This window comes from Eutrema salsugineum, unplaced genomic scaffold, assembly GCF_000478725.1.
Source record: "Eutrema salsugineum unplaced genomic scaffold, Eutsalg1_0 scaffold_4, whole genome shotgun sequence".
NCBI lineage: Eukaryota > Viridiplantae > Streptophyta > Magnoliopsida > Brassicales > Brassicaceae > Eutrema > Eutrema salsugineum.
In genome coordinates, this window is record NW_006256686.1 from 2,200,774 (window position 1) to 2,225,259 (window position 24,486).

The 24,486-nt window shown below is 32.8% G+C and overlaps 1 protein-coding gene across 1 annotated transcript; it reads right to left on the reverse strand.

Annotated features, from left to right (window-relative positions):
- Positions 1–10,844: 10,844 nt before the first annotated feature.
- On the reverse strand, positions 10,845–14,079 carry LOC18013834 (methylthioribose-1-phosphate isomerase). Its single transcript, XM_006396070.2, has 9 exons — positions 13,853–14,079; positions 13,682–13,737; positions 13,428–13,586; positions 13,234–13,336; positions 12,393–12,535; positions 11,879–11,984; positions 11,540–11,678; positions 11,198–11,466; positions 10,845–11,109 (listed from the first exon to the last, which is right to left on the reverse strand). The coding sequence occupies exons 1-9, from the start codon at positions 13,922–13,924 to the stop codon at positions 11,038–11,040; spliced, it is 1,119 nt and encodes a 372-aa protein (XP_006396133.1). The 5' UTR covers positions 13,925–14,079; the 3' UTR covers positions 10,845–11,037.
- Positions 14,080–24,486: the final 10,407 nt, after the last annotated feature.

Below are 24,486 nucleotides of genomic sequence, written 5' to 3' on the forward strand. Positions count from 1 at the left end.
ATGATTAGTTGATGAAAATAGATAGATGATGATGAAAAAATGATTAAACACTCAAGAACTCTTTTGGATTAAGCAAAGAAAGGAGATTTCTCTCACTAAATATTTCTTAACACAAAAGAGGCAAAAAAACTTAAGAGAAAAAAAGGTGTCCTTGGGAAAAAAAAAACCCTAAAAAGTATTTATAGATGTCTGGTTTGGACCGCGTCAGCCAAGGACAAACTGGGTACTGACACAGTTCAGTTGGATTGTGTGGCTAGTGTGCAAGATGGTCGTGGTTCAAGCTCACCCGCAATGCCATGTCGCACTGATCCTGCTGCTTGTTCTTGCGGGTCAGTTCCTTGCTCCTTCCGCCACATTTCCATGTCAGATCCAATTGCGAATGTTTGTGCGGTTCAGGTTGTCTTTCTTTCCCACTCGCACCTACCATCTCGCAGTCTGGAGAGAGTTTGTGTGCGAGATGGTTCATCTCACCTCCCAGTCGCACAACCATCTCGGAGCTATTTGCGAATGTTTTTGCGACATAGTTTGCTCCTTTTCTCACTCGCACTCCCAAGTCGCACAGCCTTGTGGATTTAGCATAATTTGAGCTTTGGAAGTCTCTACCCTGCTCCGAGTCGCCTTACCCGCACCATTCAAGTCGCAGCTTGCTCCCAGAGTTTAAACCTTCACTGCTGCGAGTTAACCAAGTCGCACAGCCATGTCGCAGCTTTTCTCATTTTCTCGGGCCAACCTTTACTTGAACTGGCATAACTCGTGGGTATTAATCCAAATGACTTGGAAAAACTCCAGAAAGAAGGAAGCTCGATTTCCTGAAACTTTGATGAAGAACTTGAGTGCATCCGGGGTGAGGAAGGCCTTCTTGTAAATGGGTTTCTACAACGGCTCGGGAGGCTTCGGTTTCTTGCTGCGGGACATATCTGTATCCTGATTGCGATATCTCATGACTCAACTCTCCAAATAGGATGATTCCAAGCGTTCTGGAAAAAAAACTTAAAAGCTCTCAAATCTTGATGAAGGCACCGGAAACTGGATCGGAAGGGAAGGTCATCTTCCTGAGTGATCTTTGAGGCACATCGGACTGGTCCGGAATGGATGCGAAACAGGTTCGTCTTCTGTTGGCCATAAATTTCACCTCACTGCTCAAAATCCATTTATTCCAACTGTTCTGGTAACCTTGACTCAATCCTCTTGAACTTTTCTGAAGACCCCGGAGGCTGAATCGGAAGTTAAGGCATCCTAGTAACGCGATCTTTGGTGCGTATCGGAACCTGGTGATTTTGGCCGAGGTTTCATGTACAGACAACACTTTAGCTGATAAAACTCATTTCCCGCGGCAGGAGATTTTAGTCGATGTTGCTCGATCCAGTACATGACTTTGGCCGAGAAAAGCTTCCCGGGAAGGATTTTTTGGCCGATAAAATCCTTCATGCGGTAAGCTTTTTAGCCGATAACTTCCAAAACCCAATTTCCACCATTTTTCCACCTTCTTTCACAACTCCTTCACCTGATTCCATCTTTTTCCACTCCAAATGACCTCCAAAGCACCTTATTAACACTCCAAACATGCAAGACTCAGTTGGACCTAATGCAAAGTCCTAAAACTCTAAAACAAGTATAAAACATGAAGAATCTATCTAAAATGTATGAATGATACTCAATTTTTGGACCAAAAATGCACCTTAAACATGCAATGATATGAATATATCACAGGGATCCCAGTTTAGCAGTCAGCGGTCAGCTTTGTTGAAGTCTCTTCCTTTGAAAACCCGAGCTATAAGAATATCCTTGTGGTTAACATATGCCATAACTGCTTCCTCAGATTAGCCAAGTTGAAAACTTCAATGTCCTTAAACCCTATCCTCCTTCACTTTTTGGTTTGCTGAGATGCTCCCAAGCTTTCTAATGAAACCCTTTGGTTTCTGGCTTGTTTTTCCACCAGAATTCTGCTATGGCACCACTGCTTTCAGCAAAACTTCTTTGCCTCCAGGGTTGAGTAAGTTCATTTGCCATCTATTGATTCTTTGGTTTAGTTTGTTCTTCAGAAACCGTAAGACCGAGAATTTTGACCCACCAAAGGATTCAGGAAGACCAGGTACATACCATTACCTCCATCCTGAGTGATTCTCAGCTTCATTTTAATGTCATCTCTTCTTGGTTCTGGAATGAGCTTCCCAATATACACACTTGATTTCTGGTAGTTTACCTTTTGGCCTGAAGCATGCAGGGCTATACTTCTCTAATATGCGAACTATCTGATTCAGCTCTGAGTCATTTTGCTTGGCAGTAAATCATGCTATCATCAGCAAAAAAGAGATGAGAGACTGCCGATGAGCCTATGGCTATTTTTAGTCCACTGTGAACCCTTGATCTTCCGATTGCCTCAGCATCATAACTAACATTTGATGGTTATTTTACTATGTTTTTTCTGTTTGCTACTAATACAATTACATACTTCTCCAAAAATCCAACAATTTTAGAGATAACAACTTCTAAAATTGTTTTGACAGCTCCTAAAATCTCTTTAGCCACCATGACATTGATGTCCAAAACAAGTGCTTTCACCTCCTCAATGTTGGATGCACAAAGCGATATCTTCCTGTCTATTTCTGGAAATATCATCTTTTACTTTACGGGTCACCAACTCAGCCATGTAGTTCGCCAACAAATTAAATTAGACATTGCTGAGGCGCATGCAGCAGCATCTAGTGCATTCTCTTTAGCCTTCTTCTTCATAGTAATTTTCGTCTCTTTGTTCATTCTTGCAAGATAACAATTTTTCTCAAATTTAGAATCCTCACTAATCAGCCAGGTCATATTGTTTACCTTTTCATCTTCTTCCTCATCTGACCAGTCAAATTCCATCTTCCTCACTAATCATCCTCACTATCAGCCAGGTCATATTGTTTACCTTTTCATCATCTTCCTCATCTGACCAGTCAAAGTGCATCTTCTTCGTCTTATATATATGGTACACGATATAGCATCAGAAGAGATTTAATCATTATTTCATTTAAAAAGTAATAAAATTTTAAATGCTTTACAAAAATGACAAAAAACTATAACAGTTTAAATAAGAGTAAAAATGCAAATATCTTGTTTTTTTTTGTCTAACTGCAAATATGTTGTTTTTATAAACTTTTTTTAAAGTGTTTACAGACATAAAACTTGTAGTATAGTTTGCAAGAAAATAGATAAATTGCCGCTAGATAAGTGTTGATTTTCTTCACTGAAACCTAAGGACGTGCGACTAAAAACCATAGCAGCAACGGTCTTTACAGCCCAACCATTCTCTATTTTTGTCGCAACCACAATTTTTGTCTCCTTCGAAAAATTTGTCAGCATCAAATTATTAACGGTAATTTAATGGCAGCAGAAAAGAGAAATAGAGATCAGCAAGATTAAGCGTTTTAAGTCGGTGTTGCATGATCAGCGATGAGGACTGTGCCAGAAGAGAGTTGGATTGTGGTTGGTGGAGGAGGAAAAGTGGCAATATGACTCTCAGCTGAAAGTTTCAAGTCCATGGCAACAAATGATGGAGCGAGAGGGGAGGTTGGTTTGGTGGATTACCCGAGAGGAGATGAAGCTAGATATGATGGTGATGTGTGACCCACTGGAGCTATATCGATTGTGTTAAAGGAAGCGGTGGAACTCCACCAAAATGTTTGAAGGAGAGACAAAAGATTTTTTAATTACATAAAAAGACTCTCAAAAATGTATAATCGACATTTCTCTTAAAAAGTGTCAACTTATTATATACACGAGTCATTTGCATCATAAAGTTAATTCTCTTTAGATTGTAGCTTTTTTTTATAAAATGTTATTAGAAATTAGCACCTAATTTATTATTCAAGACTATTTCACTCCGGTAAAATATGTTATGTATGACAATATATTGTACACGAAGCAATAAGAGTGTGATAAAACGGTAATTAGCTATTAAAAAAAAACTAAGAGACAAAAAAATATCCAAAAGTTTAGAAACTGACAAAAAGAAACCAAGACCTCAAGATCAGAACTAATAAAATTGAATACAATGCAGTAAGAAAATATGTCAACATATTTTATTTTATATTGATATTGAAAAATTATATATACATTGGTCTAGTAGAATTCTGATTTGTGTAGAATTTAAAAATTTTCATAAAATAAATTAAATTGTGGTAACAAGATTTTAATATGGATGATGCTTGGGAATATAGTAAATTTTCCATGTCGTATTACAGATTGAGTTATTTATGATTAATATATGTTTATTGCAAAAATTAAGGGTTTGACTGTGTTAGGGATAAATTCAAAATTTTCTATGTAAATGAATCGCATGCTTGCATATGATGTTCATGGCTTTTTTACAGGTACAGTCCCTTGAGCCAAATTAGGATACATACGGCCTAAACTTATAGCATCGGATCTCGAATCCATTCGAATTCGAGAGATCCGACACGATAGGCTACCTATTTGAGGCACTCAACACCAACTATCTTTTCCGGTCATTCCTCTTCACATCACTTCCACGGCGGTTCCCAAACCGTGGAGTATTCTCACCCCTAAACTCTTTCTTTCTTCTCTTTTCACTGCAGAAAGCCCATTTCCTCCCAAAGGCCCGAGCAGATCCTACCTTTCTCAAGGACTATCGGCCCATTTCCTTCTATTCATTTTCCGACTTCCTTCTGCTCTCCGATTAGCCATTTGGTGGTTTTTTTTAGCTGCTTTCTGACTTGAACGTCGGAGAGCCTTCGGAAACACACTCCCATCGTATTTTCCGGACCTTCATATTTTCTCCGTTTTGCAGAAGACTTGCCCCTACTCGAGGACCAAAAATCTTCTAAACAGACTAGTATGTCAACTAAATAGTAGAATAATTGAATATCAAAATGGCATAATTTAAAATGTGGGAGATAGATTGAAAATTAGTTTGTTAATTATGAATTTTTTTATCATTTTGTGCTTATTCAGAATCATGTTTTCAAAATACAAAAACGTGAAAACCCTAGATAGTGAAAAAGTTGCTTAGCATTCAAGCCGTAAATGCTTTGTGTAGTATGCAAAAAGAACTAATGTTAGAAATTTATGCACTTTTAGGGCATTTTTAATGCTATAGTAGATTAAATTGTCCTTGAGGAATCAGACATGACAGCACAGTGGAAAAGTTCGGGAGATACCATGTCAAATGCAAGCCTTAAGAAACTAACTATCTTTCCACAAAAAAAAAGTAGCTAACTATCTATACTACCGGTTATGTGGGCAAGGAACTTCAATGAGGTCAAATTCGAGCACATAAAACGTATCTATTGTAATTTTTATTCAAAGATTCGGAAGATACCATGTCAAATGCAAGCCTTAAGAAACTAACTATCTTTCCACAAAAAAAGTAGCTAACTATCTATACTACCAATTCTGTGGGCAAGGAACTTCAATGAGGTCAAATTCGAGCACATCAAACGTATCTATTGTACCGGCGCATTGCTTGGCCAAATTTTCTAGTTTCAATTATAATTTTTATTCAAAGTGTATTAATCTCCCTTGTGATTAACTCGATCTCCATCTACACCAAGACTATGTAACTTCAAATATTCATTATGGGAAAACTATCTATTTTCCCATCAGAAATTTCATATACTAACAGATATCCACAAAATTTAACCCTAATGTTATTTTCCCAGCATTTGAAAATTTGAATCCTATTTCTCCAAGAAAACAAAGTTTGACACGAAATCAAAATTCAAAACCAATAAACACTCAGACAATGATTAAATTTGGTTTATTGTATACCAATTAACTGTTAACCAAATAAACACCAAACAAACCAACTTAAATCTGATTGCAACCCGTATGAAGAAAATAATCCCCACCCACCCGAAACTAATCCCCATCCACCCGAAATTAAACCAATTACAGAGTTTAAGCTTAGTGCTTAAAGCCAGTGGCGGCTTATGAATTTGATGGATATGTACAAAAATCTAATTTTGTAGATATAATATGCAGAATACTGCAAAAATATTTTCCTTTTTTAATAAAAGACTCAACTAAATTTGTGAAAAAAAACATCAATATCCAGTGCAAATGTACCGTTAGCACATACATTACTATGAGCCAATACTGTCTAAAGCCATTACATACTCTGGACAGTGCCGTGCCTAGATTTATAGAGGCCTAAGGCAAATTTTAAATCTTTGTAAATTTTTTTTTTTAAAACTTTTGTTTTAATAATTTTATGTATCATTATAAACTAAATTCTATTTTAAAGTAAAAATTTAGTCATTTATTCTATTTTATGTATGTATTAGTATAATGATATAAATATATAGATGTAAGTATATGATATTTTGTTTAAAATCCTAAAATTTAATCATACAATCTATATTTATAATGGGTAAAACCACATATAAAAGTTAATTCAACCTATTAATTAAACTACTTGTTACAAAGATGTGACCCTTAATTTTGAAATTTTGTTTGTGGCTTAAGGCAAATGCCTTTTTTGAATAAGGGAAGGCACGACTCTGACTCTGGATCGAGGTATCCAAGAGGCTTTCAAAAATGATACTTGAGTTTCATTTCTTAAGTCATTTCTATCATTGCAATGAGGCTCTCAAAAATGGTTCGACCTAAAGAATCAGAACTTGTTCGATGTACCAAATTCCTTTTGTCATCCCACACATAACATATCAACAACAACAGCATATCAATGCTATCCTTTTCCGATAGAGAAGATTCAGTAGACCTTGTGCTATGAGAAGTTCAGATCAAACATATAAACTTGTATCGTCATAGTTTTGAATGAAAGATAGTTAATATATTTTTAGCAAAAAAAAAGATAGTTAATATAGTAGCGATCCAAAAGCTTCAAAACTCAATTTTCTGTTTTGTAAAACAAAAAATGGAAATACAGAGAAGACTGCATGGAAAAAACAAACAAAAATGGAAACAGAGCAAGAATGCATGGAATTTCCATTCCATTGATTAACTAGCGACAAATTTCCCATTTTTCAATTACATGCAAAGAATTTAACCACACTGGAAAAGAAAAGATAGTTTTTTTTTTTTTTTTGAATTGGAAGATGATCATTTGAAGCTATCTTTGATAGCAATGAAGGTGATTTCTGATATTTCGTTGGATTTGATATATGAGGTTCATCCCTAGGGGTGAACCTCTTTATTCACCCTTTTATTTTCTAACAAATCAAAACATATCATCTAATTTAAAATAAAAATGAATATTATATTACTAAAACAATTAAGATTAGTTGACTTTTTAATCACAGAAAACTAAAAATTTGATATTGTTAAAATAAAATAATTCGATTTAGTCATTAAAATAATTCATTTATTTACTTCCTCTTATTTTAACCAATAAAAATTAGTCAAGTAATAAAATTAATAAGATATTTTATCAAAATAGCACATTTAAAAAAAAATCTAATGGAGAAAAACTAAACCTTAAATTAGAAATAATGAAACCAAGCATAATATTAAAATTTATTTCTAATTTATTTTTGATAAACATATATATTTTTACATAATAATTTTTCTAGTTTCAAAATTTTAAACCCTAATCTCTAAATCCTGAACACTAATCTTTATACCCTAAACCATAATATGTAAATATTTAAGAAATTAAAATAAAAACTAAATCTAAATCTCTAAACTCTGATATGTAAACCTAAAAAGATTTGAGTAAGTGTTTTATTTATATTATTTATTTATATATAAATATATTAATTTTTAATAAAAGATTTGAGTAAGTGTTTTAATCTTTTAATTTTAATTTTGTATTTTTTAAAAATAATATTAGATGGCACATTCTAATTGGCTAAAGTAAAAGAAGGTGAATAAAAAGGTTCACCCCTAGACAATTCTTGGGTTCACCCTTAGGGGTGAACCTCTATATTCACCCTCTCATTTTTCATCCAATCAAATGAAGATAACTAGTTTTTAATTGAAATAAAAATTAATAGAAAAAACAGCAAGTAGGACTCACAAATTTGAAATTTGAATTTCAATTAAATAAACTAGTTGTCTTCATTTGATTTGATAAAAAATGAGGAGGGTGGATATAGAGGTTCACCCCTAGGGGTGAACCCAATAATTGACCCAAATTTATTCAATTTTAATAAGAAATTTGACTTGTAATATTTGGATTTGAGTATATATGTGAATGAGAAATGAAGTTTAATAAGCAAATGAAGTTTAATGAAGTTTAATAAGCAAGTAGTTTTGTAAGAGTAAAAAGGCATTATGCAATATCATACAAGCGCGTACGTCACTGTCGTCGGGCTCTAGCTCGTGACACTTACTTGCGGGAAAAGGAGAATATCTCCAGAATATTCATTCCTATTCACCAAAGCTTATCCCTTGGGATCAAGCTGACTCTAGACGTCTCCTCTCTTCTTATTCTTTATATTGAAAAACGCAGAACAAAGCTTAAGAAAAACCGTTCTAGCAAATCTCTCTCTTGCTTAATATCGTAAGTGTCTCGAGAGCTATATCGTAGTTATTTCAGTTCGTAGATTCTATTATGAATGTTGCATAATAGGAGAGAAATTGTTATGAAAGAGAGAGGGGTGGACGTTCTTAGTTTAGTTTGTAGATTCTATAATGGGTATTGCATAATAGTCGAATCACGGTTGTATCTTGGGATTCAAAAATCACATCACCGTCACACATTATTGACGATTTATTGAGTTTCGCCCTGGGTTTTCAGGTAATCGGATCGGTTCCGGATATTTCGGGTATCGACAATCAGGAACCAAAGTGGTACCGAAATGATTTTGGTTCGGTTCCGGTTCGGTACCTTTCCGTTCCGGGTCGGTTTGGGTATAGAAGTCAAGAACCGTAAAATACCCGTAAAATTTCGGTTCTCAAACGGTTCCGGGTCGGTTCTGGTATCTGATACTCGAAATACATAAATTATATCCGAAATGACAAAAAAATAACCAAAACGTTAACAAGTATCCGAAATATAAAGATCATATCCGAAATTACAAAAACAAAAACATGAACCACAAAGCATCAAAATGATCAAATGATTCAAATCAATAACATCAGTTGCAGAAGGTGAGAAGGAAACGTAAAACATGATCCAGAAGCATCAAATACATAACACATATTCGACGATCAAAGAGAAATGCATAAATAAAACACTTCAAACTTCAAAGAGAAAGAGAAAGAAAAGGAGTAACAAAAGAGACGTAAGATTTCCAGAATTGTGAGGAGGAGTGACTTGTGACTTGTGTGGCTTGTGAGACGTGAAACTGCAACACAAAAAGAGACTCCACATATTTGAAACTGCAACATGAAGACGAAATATACTCAATTTCATATTAAAGCAAATGAAAACTCTAATCCCCAAATCGATTTCATTGTTAAAAAAACCCTAAAACCAATTTCAAAGTTAAGAGATTCTACATACTTGATATATTGACAGAAATTAGTAGTAGAAAGAAAAAAAACAAAAAGGAAATGAAATCAGTTTCATATTTAAACAAATGAAAACCCTAACCCCCAAATCAATTTTTCACAATTACAGAGCCAGATATAAAATGGGAAGAGAAGGAGAAGAAGCTTAGTTCTGATTGATTTCTCGACGCTGCAGATGGAGTCGGCGACACGCGATGGCTTCTGAGATTTTGAGTTGTTTTAACTTTTATCGAAGAGAAGAGGAAGAAATTAAGAGAGGAGAGTGTTTGAAAGAGGAGAAGATGTTTTTTCAAAAAAAAAAAAAAAAAAAAAAAAAAGAGGAGAAGAGGAAGGAAAGCGTGTATAATTTTGTGTATATGTCTTTTTTTTTTTTAATTTTGTGTATATATGTCACAGACTTTTTTGGTTTTTTTTTTGTCGCACAGGTTTTTGGTTTTCTCGGTTAGAAACAAAGTCAAAGAGTATAAAACCACATATAATTAGTTAGATATATATTTATTTATTTATTTTGGGTATTCGGTTCCGATGTTTCGGTTATTGGGTAATAACCGGAACCAAACCGATATTCATAGTTTCTCATCTCAAGATCTAATGGGTATTTAAAGCATAACCGAAACCGAACCGAATCGATTATTTTGGGTTAGTTCCGGTTCTGGTATTCGGTTCCGGTTTTTATGCCCAGGGTGAATTGAGTTAATGAAATAGTTCAAATTCAATCAGTTTTTAATGTCTCGTTTAATTCGTTTTCCTTAATATATCGTTTATAAGATTATATTTCTTCGTGATTTCAGTCCGGATTTTCATATTCCTACAATACTCACTAAAGGTTTATCGATAGGTGTTGAGATCTACAAAGATCACAGTTTTTAAAGTTTGTTCAATGATCAGAGCTTTACAAAGAAACACTTTTGCGGTTTTATCCAAAGATCACAGTTTTTAAAGTTTCTGGCGATCATGAAGAACAATAACCACAAAATCTTGAGGCTTTTTGATGGGTTCAGAAGTGTTGATCAGTCTTCATAAAGTTTTTTCATGTCAATCACGATTGGGATATGTACTTTGATCGGTGTGTCTTTGAAGGGAAATACTTCCTTTTGTTGCTCATGGAAGAAACGTAGAGAGTGAATTTTTTTTTTACTTTTTTTTTACTTACAAAAGAAAGATTTGGACCGCATCTACATCTGCCGTTTCACTCTAACTGTTATTGGAATTCGGCGATTCTATCTACTATTAGAGAAGAGAAGCTCGCAGTTTTATTCATGTTATTTGAACAAGACCAGTTGATAAAGACAAACAGTTTTCAACAGTGTAAGTGGCAGAGAGGTTGAGATATGATTTCATTTTCGAGAAGATGATCAAATTGTCAGGGAAACATATACCTCTTATGTTCTAAGTGTAATGCAAATCAAACCAAATTAGAAGAAAGAGAAGAAGATAAAGTAACTCAGCAATAGTTATGTGCTCTATATCTCCACTTTCATCTATATCAGCGAATGTTTTTATTTATCTTCAATATATCGAATATAAAGGTGTTCTTATGTCAACCAAATTTGTATTCTTGCTTGTCGATTATGTCAACCAAATCTGCAAATCGCAATGCTGACTACAACATCAACCAGTTCAGTTTCCTGTCATCTTCTGTGCAAAGCTGCTAATGTCAAATGCACCATTGCCACTCTTTGTTATGATCCCCTGCAAATACGTACACGTTTGAGAGATTGAGAAAACTGAGTTTATAAATCTGAATTAACCAGACAAGTATAAGCCTAGAGAAACGAACCTTCTCGGTTATGATTCCTGCAATCAGCTCAGCTGGAGTCACATCAAAAGCTGGGTTCCAAACCGAGATCCCTGGTGCTGCAATGCGTTCACCAAGTCCTCCATGTGTGTTCAGCAATTCCTTTGGTGTTCTTTCCTCTATCACGATTTCTTTCCCGGACGAAAGCGACAGATCAACTGAGGTGAGAGGAGCAGCAACATAAAACGGGATCCCGTGATGTTTTGCGCAGAGTGCGAGACTGTAAGTCCCAATCTTGTTAGCAGTATCACCTGGAATATATGTGATTCATAAGGAATCAAATTTATAGAGAAAAACTTATCATCTTAAGGTGTTAGAGTTCACCATTTGAAGCCACGCGGTCTGCTCCAACGATGACACCATCTACACGACCATCTTTCATCAGTGCAGCTGCAGCTGAGTCTGCAATGAGAGTTGCAGGGATTTTCTCATGCACTAACTCAAACGCTGTAAGCCTCGATCCCTGTCAATTGTTGTTCTTAACTATTTAAAAGACTTTCAACAACAGCTCAACAGAAACATGAAAAGTACCTAAAGCAATGTTATCTAGTTCAAGTGTTTAGAGCTTTTACTTTACTATCTTATTGATGAATACAAGAGTATGTCAAACTACAGACAATTATGGTATTCAAAAAAGAAAAAACATTGATTTAAGAGATTTACTTGATTGAATGGACGAGTTTCTGTGCAGTATGCTCTTTCTAAGACTCCTTGAGTGTGGAGTGCACGGATAACACCGAGGGCAGTACCATATCCAGCGGTAGCAAGGCTACAGAGAAAAGGGTATTCTTAGTTACTTCCTTACTTGTAATCTTACACATAAACACCCAACTTACGCAACTCTATTTGGTTGAAATTGCAGGATTATATGGTATATGAAGTAACATGCTAGTTACTCAACTTCAGTGAGTTTTGCAGTACATGAATCTGAAATATATATTATAGCGAATTTTGAATACTATAAGTAGATACGAAGATGATGTCCCTTCAAAAAACAAAACGAAGAGCACTGAGATATGGAAGCCTTCTTTAGCTTTTGTTTAGATAAACAGTATACTGTCCCTAATTTTTTACAGCGATTTTGTTTTAAGTTACTAGCTTGCCTAATTAGATGGCTGTGTATTTTTGTAAACGATTACATGAAGAATACAATTCAGAATCCATTTAAAAATGATACCTGCCAGTGTTGCAATGGGTCAAAACAGAAAGCTTGTCAGGATTTTTAGTTTGCTGCCTCAGTAAACTTGAACCAAATGTTCCTATTGCTTTGTTTGAAGCGACATCATCTTCGAGCATATTCTCAGCAGCGTCAATATATGCCTGAGGAACAAATGTCACAGAGAAAGAAGTGAACTTACGAGAGCAAAAAGCTCAGCTTTGTGCAGGTAAATGATACAGAAAAAAAACCCGAATAAATTACATTCTAAGACGAAGCTATCGTTTCTAAGTCCAAATCCAGTTCTCTAAGCTATCATTCCTCAGTCAAAAGTCGAATAAAGTACATTCAAAGACTAAGCTATCATTGCCAAGTGATAGTCGAGTTTTAAAGCTATAACTCCATATCCAAAGCCGCATAAAGTACATTCAAAGACGATGCTATCATTCCTAAGTCCAAATCGACTTCTCTAAGCTATCATTCCTCAGTCCATAATCGAATAAAGCACAATCAAAGACGAAAGTATCAGTCCTCGCTCTTCAGTCCAAAGTCTCAAGTCCAAAGTCGAATAAAGTACATTCAAAGACGAAGCTATCATTCCACATTCCAAATCGAGTTCTCTAAGCTATCATTACTCAGTCCAAAACGGAATAAAGTACATTCACAGACGAAGTTATCATTCTAAGTCCAAATCAAGTTCCCCAAGCTAAATCATTCCTCAGTCTAAAGCCAAACAAAGCACATTCAATGACTAAACCATTATTCCTCACTCCTCAGTCCAAATTCTCAAGTCCAAAGCAGAATAAAGTACATTCAAAGACGAAGCTATCAATCTTAAGTCCAAATCAAATGTCGCTTTTACCTTGAAAATGGACTTAGGTTCAATGGTAGTAGTAGCCAAGGCCTTTGCTATAACTTGTTTAAGTTTCAACGCAGCATCTGCAAGATTAACTGCTGTTGGCCGGCTGAAGAAGAAACATATATAAAGCAAAGTACTTTAGAATCACAAACACCAAGATGCAAAATTTATCAAATTACCCATCAAAAATTTAGTACCTTGACACTAAATAATCCAACTTCTTCTCAAGAAAAGCAACAGCATCTGTAGATGATCCATCGAAACCATTAAAGTTGAAAACTTCAACAGCTAAAGAAAGAGCTGCAGCAATGGCTATAGCAGGAGCACCACGTACCACCATCTCCTGTATCGCACTCCTAATGCGCATCAAAAACCATCAAAAACCTTTTGGGCAATTCCCCTTTTCAAGGAAGAATCTAATCTAATCTAATCAAAAAGCCATGATTTTTACCATCCATCTACAGAATTACGGATCTCTAAGTAAGTAGTCTCCAAAGGAAGCTTCCTCTGTTTCGATATCAGATGAGATTAAGATAAGAGGAAGTGTTGATTTTAAAACTTTATTATAGAAGTGAAAAAGCGTTTTTAGACATTAAGAAGCGAAAAGGATTTTTAGAGGAACCTGATCGAGTAACTGGAGAGAGCCACGCTTGTAGCAGATAGACTTGAGGGTGGTGTCTCCTTCGCCGGACATGGATGTGACTGTGGAGTAACGATGTCGTTTCGATCTTTGAATGAGAGAGAGACAATAACTTGTTTCACAGAATGGCGTTGGGGACAGAAGAACGAGGAGAAGACTGGTGGGTGAGAGAATCAGATGCCTACAGCAACAAGGCGGCGTGAAACGAGCCGGCTTCGTTTTTAATGGGCAAACGAATCCATATTAAAAACATGTTTTCTGATTAGAGCATCCTCATCAATGAGATACTCAAAAATAGGTTCTCAAAAATATAATATTTTTTATACATTATTAGCTAATTATAAATAAAAATGAGTAAGAGTTTATATTCTAACTTAAAAAATAAAAGAAAGATAGTGGAGAGAACAAAGCTTTTTTTTTTGCTTGTATTTTGTTATTATTGTTGATATACATTCTTTTCATTACAACTATCTATTTATAGACGAAGAGTTAGAACAAAATCAAAACATGTGTAATGGTGATTAGGATATCCCTTTTTTCTAATACAAAGATTAGTGTCCAACCAATATGACAAGTGTCTGAGGAAGTGTAGGAAGATGACAAGTAATAATCTGATGGATAATCACACATTTTTCTTAACACTCCCCCTTGAGTATTCATCATCATTGATATGTTGCATGTTGTCTCATTAAAATTTTATCATGGAAAAATCCATTTGGGATAAAAACCATGAAAAGGAAAAAGAGTACAACCATGCAACACTCCCTGGATATAGTCTTCCTTTTATAGATCTTGTAGACGTCGCATTCCAATGCTGTGAACATGTTTTCTGAATGTTTTAGTAGGAAGCGACTTCGTAAAAAGATTTGCAGCATTGTCACTTCAACGAATATATTGAATGTCCATTTCTTTATTTTTCTCGAGCTCTTGAGTGTAGGGGAAAAATCTTGGAGGGATATGTTTTGTTCTATCACTTTTGATGTAGCCTTCCTTGAGTTGAGCAACACATGCAGAATTATCTTCAAATAATTTTGTTGGCTCCTTATTCATGATTTTTCCACTTGCTTCTTGTATGTGATGAATCATAGATCTGAGCCATACACACTCTCTACATGCTTCATGAAGTGCAATAGTTTCTGCATAATTTGAGGAAGTGGAAATCAGTGTCTGCTTTTGAGAATGCCAAGAGATTGCAGTACCTCCAAATGTAAAAGCATATCCGGTTTGCGATCGAGCTTTATGTGGATCTGATAAAAAACCTGCATCTGCAAAACCAACTAAACCGAATTTGGAGTTTCTAGGATAAAATAATCCCATATCAATTGTTCTTTGAAGATAATGGAAAATATGTTTTATTCCATTCCAATGTCTACGTGTAAGGGACGAACTATATCTAGCAAGTAGATTTGTAGCGAATGCTATGTCCGGTCGGGTACAATTTGCATGATACATAAGTCCGCCAATAGCGTTCTTATAAGGTACTTCAGGACCTAATATTTCTTCGTTACCTTCACAAGGTCGGAACAGATTTTTTTCCGTATCGAGAGATCGATTAACCATTGGAGTACTCAAAGGAGTCGCTTTATCCATACGAAAGCATTTTAATATCCTTTTAGTGTAATTTGATTGATGTACGAACACTCCGTCTCAGAAATGTTCTATTTGTAATCCAAGACAAAACTTTGTCTTTCCGAGTTCTTTCATTTCAAACTCTTCTTTCATATGATCTCTCGCTTCTTCAATATCCTTTTGAGTTCCAATTATGTTCAAGTCTTCAAAATAAACAGCAATGATCACAAATCCAAACAAAGATTTCTTAATAAACACACAAGGGCATATCACATTGTTAATATATTTTTTACTCCACAAGTATTCACTTAGGCGATTATACCACATTCGTCCAGACTGTTTTAATCCATAAAGTGATCTTTGTAACTTGACTGAACATATTTCTTTTGATTTGGAACTTAATGCTTTTTCAATCCTTCGGGGATTTTTATAGAAATATCATTATCAAGTGATCCATATAGATATGCTGTCACAACATCCATAAGGTACATTTCTAGATTTTTAGATGCTGCACGACCTATTAAAAATCTAAATGTTATTGCATCCATAACCGGAGAATAAGTTTCTTCATAATCAATTCTCGGTCTTTGAGAAAATCCTTGAGCGACAAGTCGGGCTTTATATATTGTCACCTTATTTTTCTCATTTCTTTTTCTTACAAAAACCCATTTGTACCCAACAGGTTGTACATCTTTAGGTGTTGTGACAATAGGTCTAAACACATTTCTTTTATTGAGGGAGATTAATTCAGTTTCTATGGCCATTTTCCACTTCTCCCAATCAGATCTTTTCTGGCATTCCAATATGGACCTTGGATCTGGATCATCACTTTCATATTCAATTTCTTTAGATACAGAGAATGAGAAAGTTCCATCATTATCTTCTATATCATCTCTATCCCATAATTTTCCGTTTTGGGCATAGTTGATGGAAATTTCATATTTTTTTTTTGCCATTTGCGTCTTCAAGACTTTTCTCTGTAGGTGGTCCTTCTGGACCTTTATCATTTTGTTCTTCCACTTTCTTTTTCTTCCGGGGGTTTTTATCTTTTGATCCCATTGGCCTCCCCCTTTTTAATTGAGCTTTGGGTTCATTTGCTATTTCCATCATTTTGTTCTTCCGGAACATCAATTCTTGATGGAACATTTGCAGCGGGTATATATGATTTTGTCACCCTTCTTGTATCAGTAAATGCATCTCGCAACTGATTTGCCATCTTTTGTAAATCTACAATTTTCTGAACTTCAAGTTCACGTTGTTTGGTAGGGGAATCAAGGTACAATAAAGATGGTGTATACCATGTAACATATTTTGGTAGGGGAACTTCTTTAATTCTTCCCCCTAACACTGAAAATTCATTTTCATCAAAATGACAATCGGCAAAACGTGCCGTAAACATGTCACCAGTTTGTGGTTCCAGGTATCGAATGATACTTGGTGATGTATAACCAACATATATTTCCAATCTTCTTTGTGGTCCCATTTTTTTTCTTTGCGGTGGGTCTATAGGTACATAAACCGCACATCCAAAACACGAAGGTGTGATACATTTGGTTCTTGGCCAGATGCTAATTGTATTGGGGAATATTTATTATAAGAACTTTGTCTTATCTGAAGCAATGCCGCTGCATGCAATATAGCATGACCCCATACAGAAATTGGGAGTTCTGTTCTCAATATTAATGGTCTTGCAATCAATTGCAATCGCTTAATCAAAGACTCAGCCATGCCATTTTGTGTGTGAACATGCGCAACAAGATGTTCAACATCAATTCCCAATGACATACAATAATCATTAAAAGCTTGGGAAGTGAATTCACCAGCGTTATCAAGTCTTACTTTCTATGGCAAAATCAGGGAATTGTGCTCGCAACTTAATTATTTGGACAATGAATTTTGCGAAAGCCATATTTCTTGTGGTCAAAAGACACACATGTGACCATATACTGGATGCGTCAATTAATACCATAAAATATCGAAATGGTCCGCATGGGATGAATAGGTCCACATATATCACCATGAATTCTTTCTAAGAATAGTGGAGATTCATTCCCGATTTTGGCTGGCGATGGTCGAGTTATAAGTTTTCATTGAGAACAAGCATTACATATAAATTCTCTTGAATGAAAAATCTTCTGGTTTTTCAATGGATGACCATTAGAATTTTCCACAATTTTTCGCATCATGACTGAACCAGGGTGCCCTAATCGTTCATGCCAGATTTTGAATGTACTTGTAAATTTCGGGTTTACCGTTACAGATGATTCAGTCATATTTATCTTTGTGGAATATATTCCGGAGGATAATGCTAGTAATACTTCCAATACAACTTTTCTCTCTGAAATAACTGATGTAATGCAAAGATATTCAATGCCATTTTTATTCATAGTTTCTATATGATATCCATTTCTGCGGATATCTCTGAAATTTCACAAATTTCTATAAGACTTTGGGGAATATAATGCATCATTTATCTCAAATTCAATTCCCCTTGGCATTGAAAAACTGACTCTTCCGGAGCCCATAATAATTTTTGCATTACCGGATATTGTATTCCGCTTCCAGCGGAATCTTTCATTTTAAGAGAGGAGAAATATCTTTTATCCTTAAGTATTGTGTGCGTTGTAGCATTGTCTGCCAGACATATATCTCCGTCCTCGATCTCAAATTGCCATTTCTGAATCTAAAATATAAAGATGTATTATCAAAACAAAAACAAAAGATTTATTTTATAAAACTATTTTACAAACAGAAAAATACATATAAACATTAGATTTTATTTTCTTAAACATAGCTATTTATCATGTCATTTTTTCTTTTTTCCAGAAGATCTTAGTAATTTTGCTTTTCGTTGATATCTTCAGGATCAACCATAAAATATGCAATGTCGAGATCTGTATCACTTATACCATCGAAAGAAGGCCTGGGTTCACCATGGATGAAGTTAGCTTCACCTTCTTTTCCTTTGGTCTTTTGTGATTCTTGATATAGATCGGCCAAATGTTTTGGTGTACGACAGCTACGGAACCAATGTCCTTTCATGCCGCATCTATAGCAAGTAGTATTATCATACTGCTTATTCATTTCTTGGCTATCTTCATTTCTTTGAATTTTATTATTCCTTTCATTGGTGAAGTCATTGGAGCGGGACATTTTACCATGTCCACGTCCACGTCCACGTCCACGTCCATATCCATATCCTCGTCCACGACCTCAATTGTTACCACAGCCGCGTCCACATCCTTGTTGCCAGTTATTATCATTTGATGATGCAACATTCACTTCTGGGAGTGGAGCTGATCCAGTTGGACGAGATTGATGGTTTAACATCACGAGTTCATTATTTTGTTCTGCTACCAGGAGAACTTGCATTAACTCAGAATACTTCTTGTATCCTTTTGTCCGGTATTGTTGCTGCAAGATTACATTTCCAAAATGAAATGTTTGAAGAGTTTTTTCGATCATATCGAAATCACTTACTTTAGTTCCACATAACATCATTTTGAAAGTGATTCCAAACAGAGCGGAATTATATTCACCAACGCTCTTGTGATCTTGAAACCGAAGGTTCAACCACTCATGCCTAGCCTTTGGTAAGATCACATACTTGTGGTGATCAAACCTATCTTAGAGTGATTGCCAAAGATCTGCGGGATCTTCTTTTGTGATATATTCATCTTTTAAACCATCATTGATATGGTGGAATAAAAATATCATGGCCTTTGCCTTTTTCTCTTCCGAAGTCGTTTCCGACTTATCGATGGTATCAAGGAGCTGCATTCCCTTTAAATGCATCTTTGCAGCCACTGCCCATCTCATATAATTATTTTCTGGTATATCCAGGGCAGCGATCTCGAGCTTTGCCAAATTTTACATGATAAGTGAATCCATAAAAATTTTTTAACTTTATAAGTGATATTTTAATCTAAAAATTATGATTTAAAGAAACATGATAAAAACTTTAAAATTTGTAAACATAATAATAACAGAATTTAAAATAGGAGACAAATCTTCTATATAGATTATGATAATAAACATAAGATAAGAAAGACCAATAATTTAAAACATATAATATCTGTCTTTGGAAAATATATTTTATGGAGGCATGATCTGAGGAGACATCTCTTTGGTATAGGAACGGTTCGTGCTGATAACATTTTATAGACTATTAGCTAATTATTATAAATAAAGATGAGTAAGAGTTTGTGTTCTAACTTAAGAGATAAAAGAAAGATGGTGGAGAGAACAAAGCTTTTCTTTGTGCTTGTATTTTGTTATTATTGTTGATGTACATTTTCTTCATTACAACCATCTATTTATAGATGAAGAGTTAGAACAAAATCAAGAAATGTGTAATGGTGATTAGGATATCACATTTTTCTAATACAAAGATTAGTGTCCAACCAATATGACAAGTGTCCAAGGAAGTGTAGGAAGATGACAAGTAATAATGTGATGGATAATCACACATTTTTCTTAACAATATTGTTATTTTAACTAGGTCTCGAGCCCCAAGAAATCACAGAGGACATAAATTATATTAAATTTTGAATTATTTTTAAAAATTTATAAGTAAATATATATTTTTTTGTTAAATGATGATACTTAGATATAAATATTCATTTTTTTGAAAAAATAACTACTATTATAAAAAAATAAATAGATATGACTTTCAAAAATATAAACAGACGAACGAAACCGTACAAAGCAATAGACAGACATATTCTATTTGAGTTTATTAATGTAACAATGTATAACTCAACATATGCATCTATATAAAAGACAACTATACAATTGACATTGAGAAGAAGTTAAACAACGATTATAACCAACATGATCAATTTTATCAATAGAGCACAATCGTTGATAGATATATTTTGACAATAATTTTTTTAAAAAAATATTATCATGATATTAAGTATTAAAATCTCCAAAAAAAGAGAATAAAATTCTAGTACAAAATCTTGTATGAAAAAAAAAATCAAATTTATAATGACCTGTAAAAAATTTAGAAATATTTGGATTTCAAACCATTATAAATAGTTTTGAAACATTTTAAGTCAACATTATCTTTCGAAAACCAAATTTTGTTTTGAATTTTTAACATCATATAGCATTGGATATAATATATTGGCTTAGCAAATTTTTAATTGTGTAATATTAGGCAACTTGTTAGCGTATCAAAAATATACATTTGAGAGAACTTTGGTGGCTCACCATCACATGGTGGTACAAACCCAATAAGATCATAATTTTCACCATAGACCTTGAAACAATACATCCCATATGTATTTTGAACAGAATAATAAATTTCTGCACCCATAGAAGTAAAAGCTATGATAAAATTATAGGCTCTTATATATCGGAGAAACGAATGTTCACTTAAAAACTTAACTAATAACTAATAAAACTTAATATATGTAAATTAATATCTCAAAAGTATTTTCAAAAAAATATATATAATTGAAGTGACATACTGTTAATCGAAGATTGTTGTTGGAAGAAACTTTCTAATTCTATTGAATTTCCTATATTCATTGATTTTCAAACTTTCCTGCAAGCAAAATATTTTAAAATATATATTATATCAATTTCATAATAAAAAAAGCAATACATAATCAATAAATTTGATCATATTCTTGAATAAATAATATATTATTTGTTTAACAATAGTGAACTCGTAGATCTTATGCCAATGGTATTAGAAAAACTTGTAATTGTAGCAGATAATTCTACTTTATGACATTTAATAGGTGAATTTTATGTTTGATAAATAGAATGTTTATCCATCGCTAAATGAGAAAAATAAAAAAATTGTGTCTTATTGGTATATATATATATATATATATATATATAATTTGGTAGAAATTTGTATATTCGTAATGAAAAGTTCTGCCTCTTTAATAATTAATTGTGTCTTTATTTTGAAAAGATACAATGCTTCAATATTGAAAAATAAATTGTTTAAATTTTGAAAAATTTGCAATGGTTTAAAACCATTAACTCAAGAGGTGCAATGGTTGGTAAATTAGCCTTAACTTCAAGATTTGCAATATTTAGTAAACAATTATAAACTCAAGAGTTGCAATAGTTGATAAAATGACTATAATTTCTAGAATTACAATATTTAGTAAAATAACCATAAACTCAATAGTTGCAATGGTTCACCAAAATAACTATAACACTTAAAAGTCTCCAACATTCATTTCCTATTAAAATATAACCATAAATTTACAAAATAAATAACACATATACAAATAAAAACCAAAAGACATAACCATACAATAGCTAAGAGTTATATACAAAAAATACAATTAAAAATATATTCAATGGAAAGACACAACAATTCATTCTTAGCTTTTCACAGAATTGTATAATTTTTTAAAAAATTAAATGAAAAGACAAAACTTTATAATAATTATAACCTTTCATATTAATAAATATTATACAAAAAATTGTATAACTAATTTAAAAATAATAAAAATACAAAGAGAAAATGGTTCATTCATAGTTTTTCATATCATTATCTTTTCACAGATTTAGTTATTTCTTTTTTCTTCCTAGCCTTTTCTTTTGTCTTGAAACTTTGTTTTATGATTTTTTTATTTTCTTATTTTCAAGACTAAAATCTTCATCACTTTCACATAAATTGGCTTCTTCTTTGTCTTCTTTTTTCACTTCACATCCAAATCTATTAGTTGTATTATCTACTTTAGAAAGTTCATCTATAATCCCCACTATAGTTTGGTATATCATATTTCCTATGTCAAATAAATTAACTAAATATTATAGTATAACCAAAAGTAGTCCTATACTTGCATATTAATGATAAATTAAATTTAAAAATCAGATTTTAAAATATAACTAATAAACTCATAGGACAAAAGATTATATTGCCTTCTAAAATTAGTGATAAATTTGCCGAGAGAATTACCATTTTTCTGTTTAGTCCTAATTTTTGAATTTTCTTTCATAATTTTTTTTCTAGATATTAAGCGGATGTGAGACCCTCTAATTCAAGTTCTTCAATATTCATAGCTGAATATATTTTTTTTTTAAAAAAATTATTTTAAATTAGAACTAAAAACTCATGGGAAAAAATATTATATTGCCTTTTAAGATTAGTAATATAATTGACATGAGAATTACAATTTTTAGTCCAAATTATTTGGCATTCGTTCCAAAAATATTTTTTAGGGAATGACCAGATCTTTCACGCTCCAATTCAAGTTTATCTTTATTCATGGCTAACCATCTATTCAAAAAAAAAAAAAATCTTCTAACACCATTTCGATAACAATTGCTTGCAAATGAATAATGTTTTTCTCAAAGAATTCTAAATTAATTTGAAGTTTTCAACAAAAATAATTGAAGTATAAGATGTTGTTTTTCAAAACTAGAGAACATTATTAAAAAAAATTTAATAAAAGAAATAATGAATAGTTGAATAAAATATATACAATCTTGAAAAGACATAAGCACTAAGAAAAGCAACATTTTGATAATCGGTAGTTATGTACGAAAATGTACAAGTAATAAAATAAAATGAAAAGACACAACTATAGAATTGTAACCATTAAATAAATTAGCAGTTATATACAAAAATATATAACTAATTAAAAAAAAAAATAGAAGGACACAATATTGCACTCATATTTTGTATTTTATAGAATTCCTAAAGGTACAAATGAATAGTTGCAATAGTTTAGAAGAAGCATAATTTCAACAGTTGCAATGGTTTAATAACCATTAACTCAATATGTGCAATAGTTGGTAAAATAACCTTAAACTCAATAGTTGCAATAACCATAAACTCAAGAGTTGTAATGGTTGATAAAATAACCATAACGACCGAATAAAGAAAAAAAGCTTAACTAATAACAGTGGAGGCTCAAGAGCAGTAGGAAATAAAACACGACATTGTTTGCAACAAATTGCGAACAATGGTCGTTTACTAAGTGGATATGTTTCAGTACTTTCTAATGAACAAACATAAGCATTAAAATCAGGACATTGCATTAAGTTATTATTTGGTTCATTTTTTCGTAGTTTTCCTTCTTTTCCTTTAAATTTTTAATATTATTAGTTCTAATATATTAAAAAAACAGTTATGTTGTTATGACTAGCAATAGAAATACTTACTATTCTAATTTTTTTTGGGATAATGCTATTGTTTGATGTTGGTTGAAATTCACCATCTATTCAAAAAAGAATTATTAATTAATATATTTATATTAACATCCCAAAAGTATTTTTTGAAAAATATATAATTTAACTGACGTACTGTTAATTGAAGATTGTTGTTGGGAGAACCTTTCTGATTCTATTGAATTTCCAGTTTTCATTAATTTTTTATACTTTTCCGCAAACAAATATTTTTAAAAATAGATTATATCAATTTCGTATTAATCTTTTACACCCTTAAATGGAGGATGAAACAATAACAATTCAAACATTATCAGCCAAGTTTTAAAAACATCCTACATAAGTAGATTTAAAAAAAAATGAAAATGCCAATATATAATAACTAATTTTGTTCATATTATTTAAATGAATAATACCTTCTTTGTTTAACAACAGTGAACTCGTAGATCTTATGCCAATGGTGTTAAAAAAACTTGTAACTATAGCAAATACTTCAACTTTATGACCTTTAACACGTGAATTGTATGCTTGATAAATAGAATGTTTACCCATCTTTAAAGGAAAATTAAAACCAAAATTATGTCTTACTGTTATATATATATATATATATATATATATATATATATATGGTAGAAAGTTGTATATTCTTAATGAAAAGCTGTGGCTCTTCAATAAGTAATTGTATCTTTATTCTGAAAAGATGTAATGCTTAAATATTAAAAAATAAATTGTTTAAATTTTGAACAGTTGCAATGGTTTAATAATTATCAACCCAAGATGTGCAATGAATGGTAAATTAACTTTAATTTCAGGAGTTGCAATGTTTAGTAAATAACTATAAACTCAAGAATTACAATGATTGAAAATGTAATCATAGATTCACTAAATAAACACATATATCT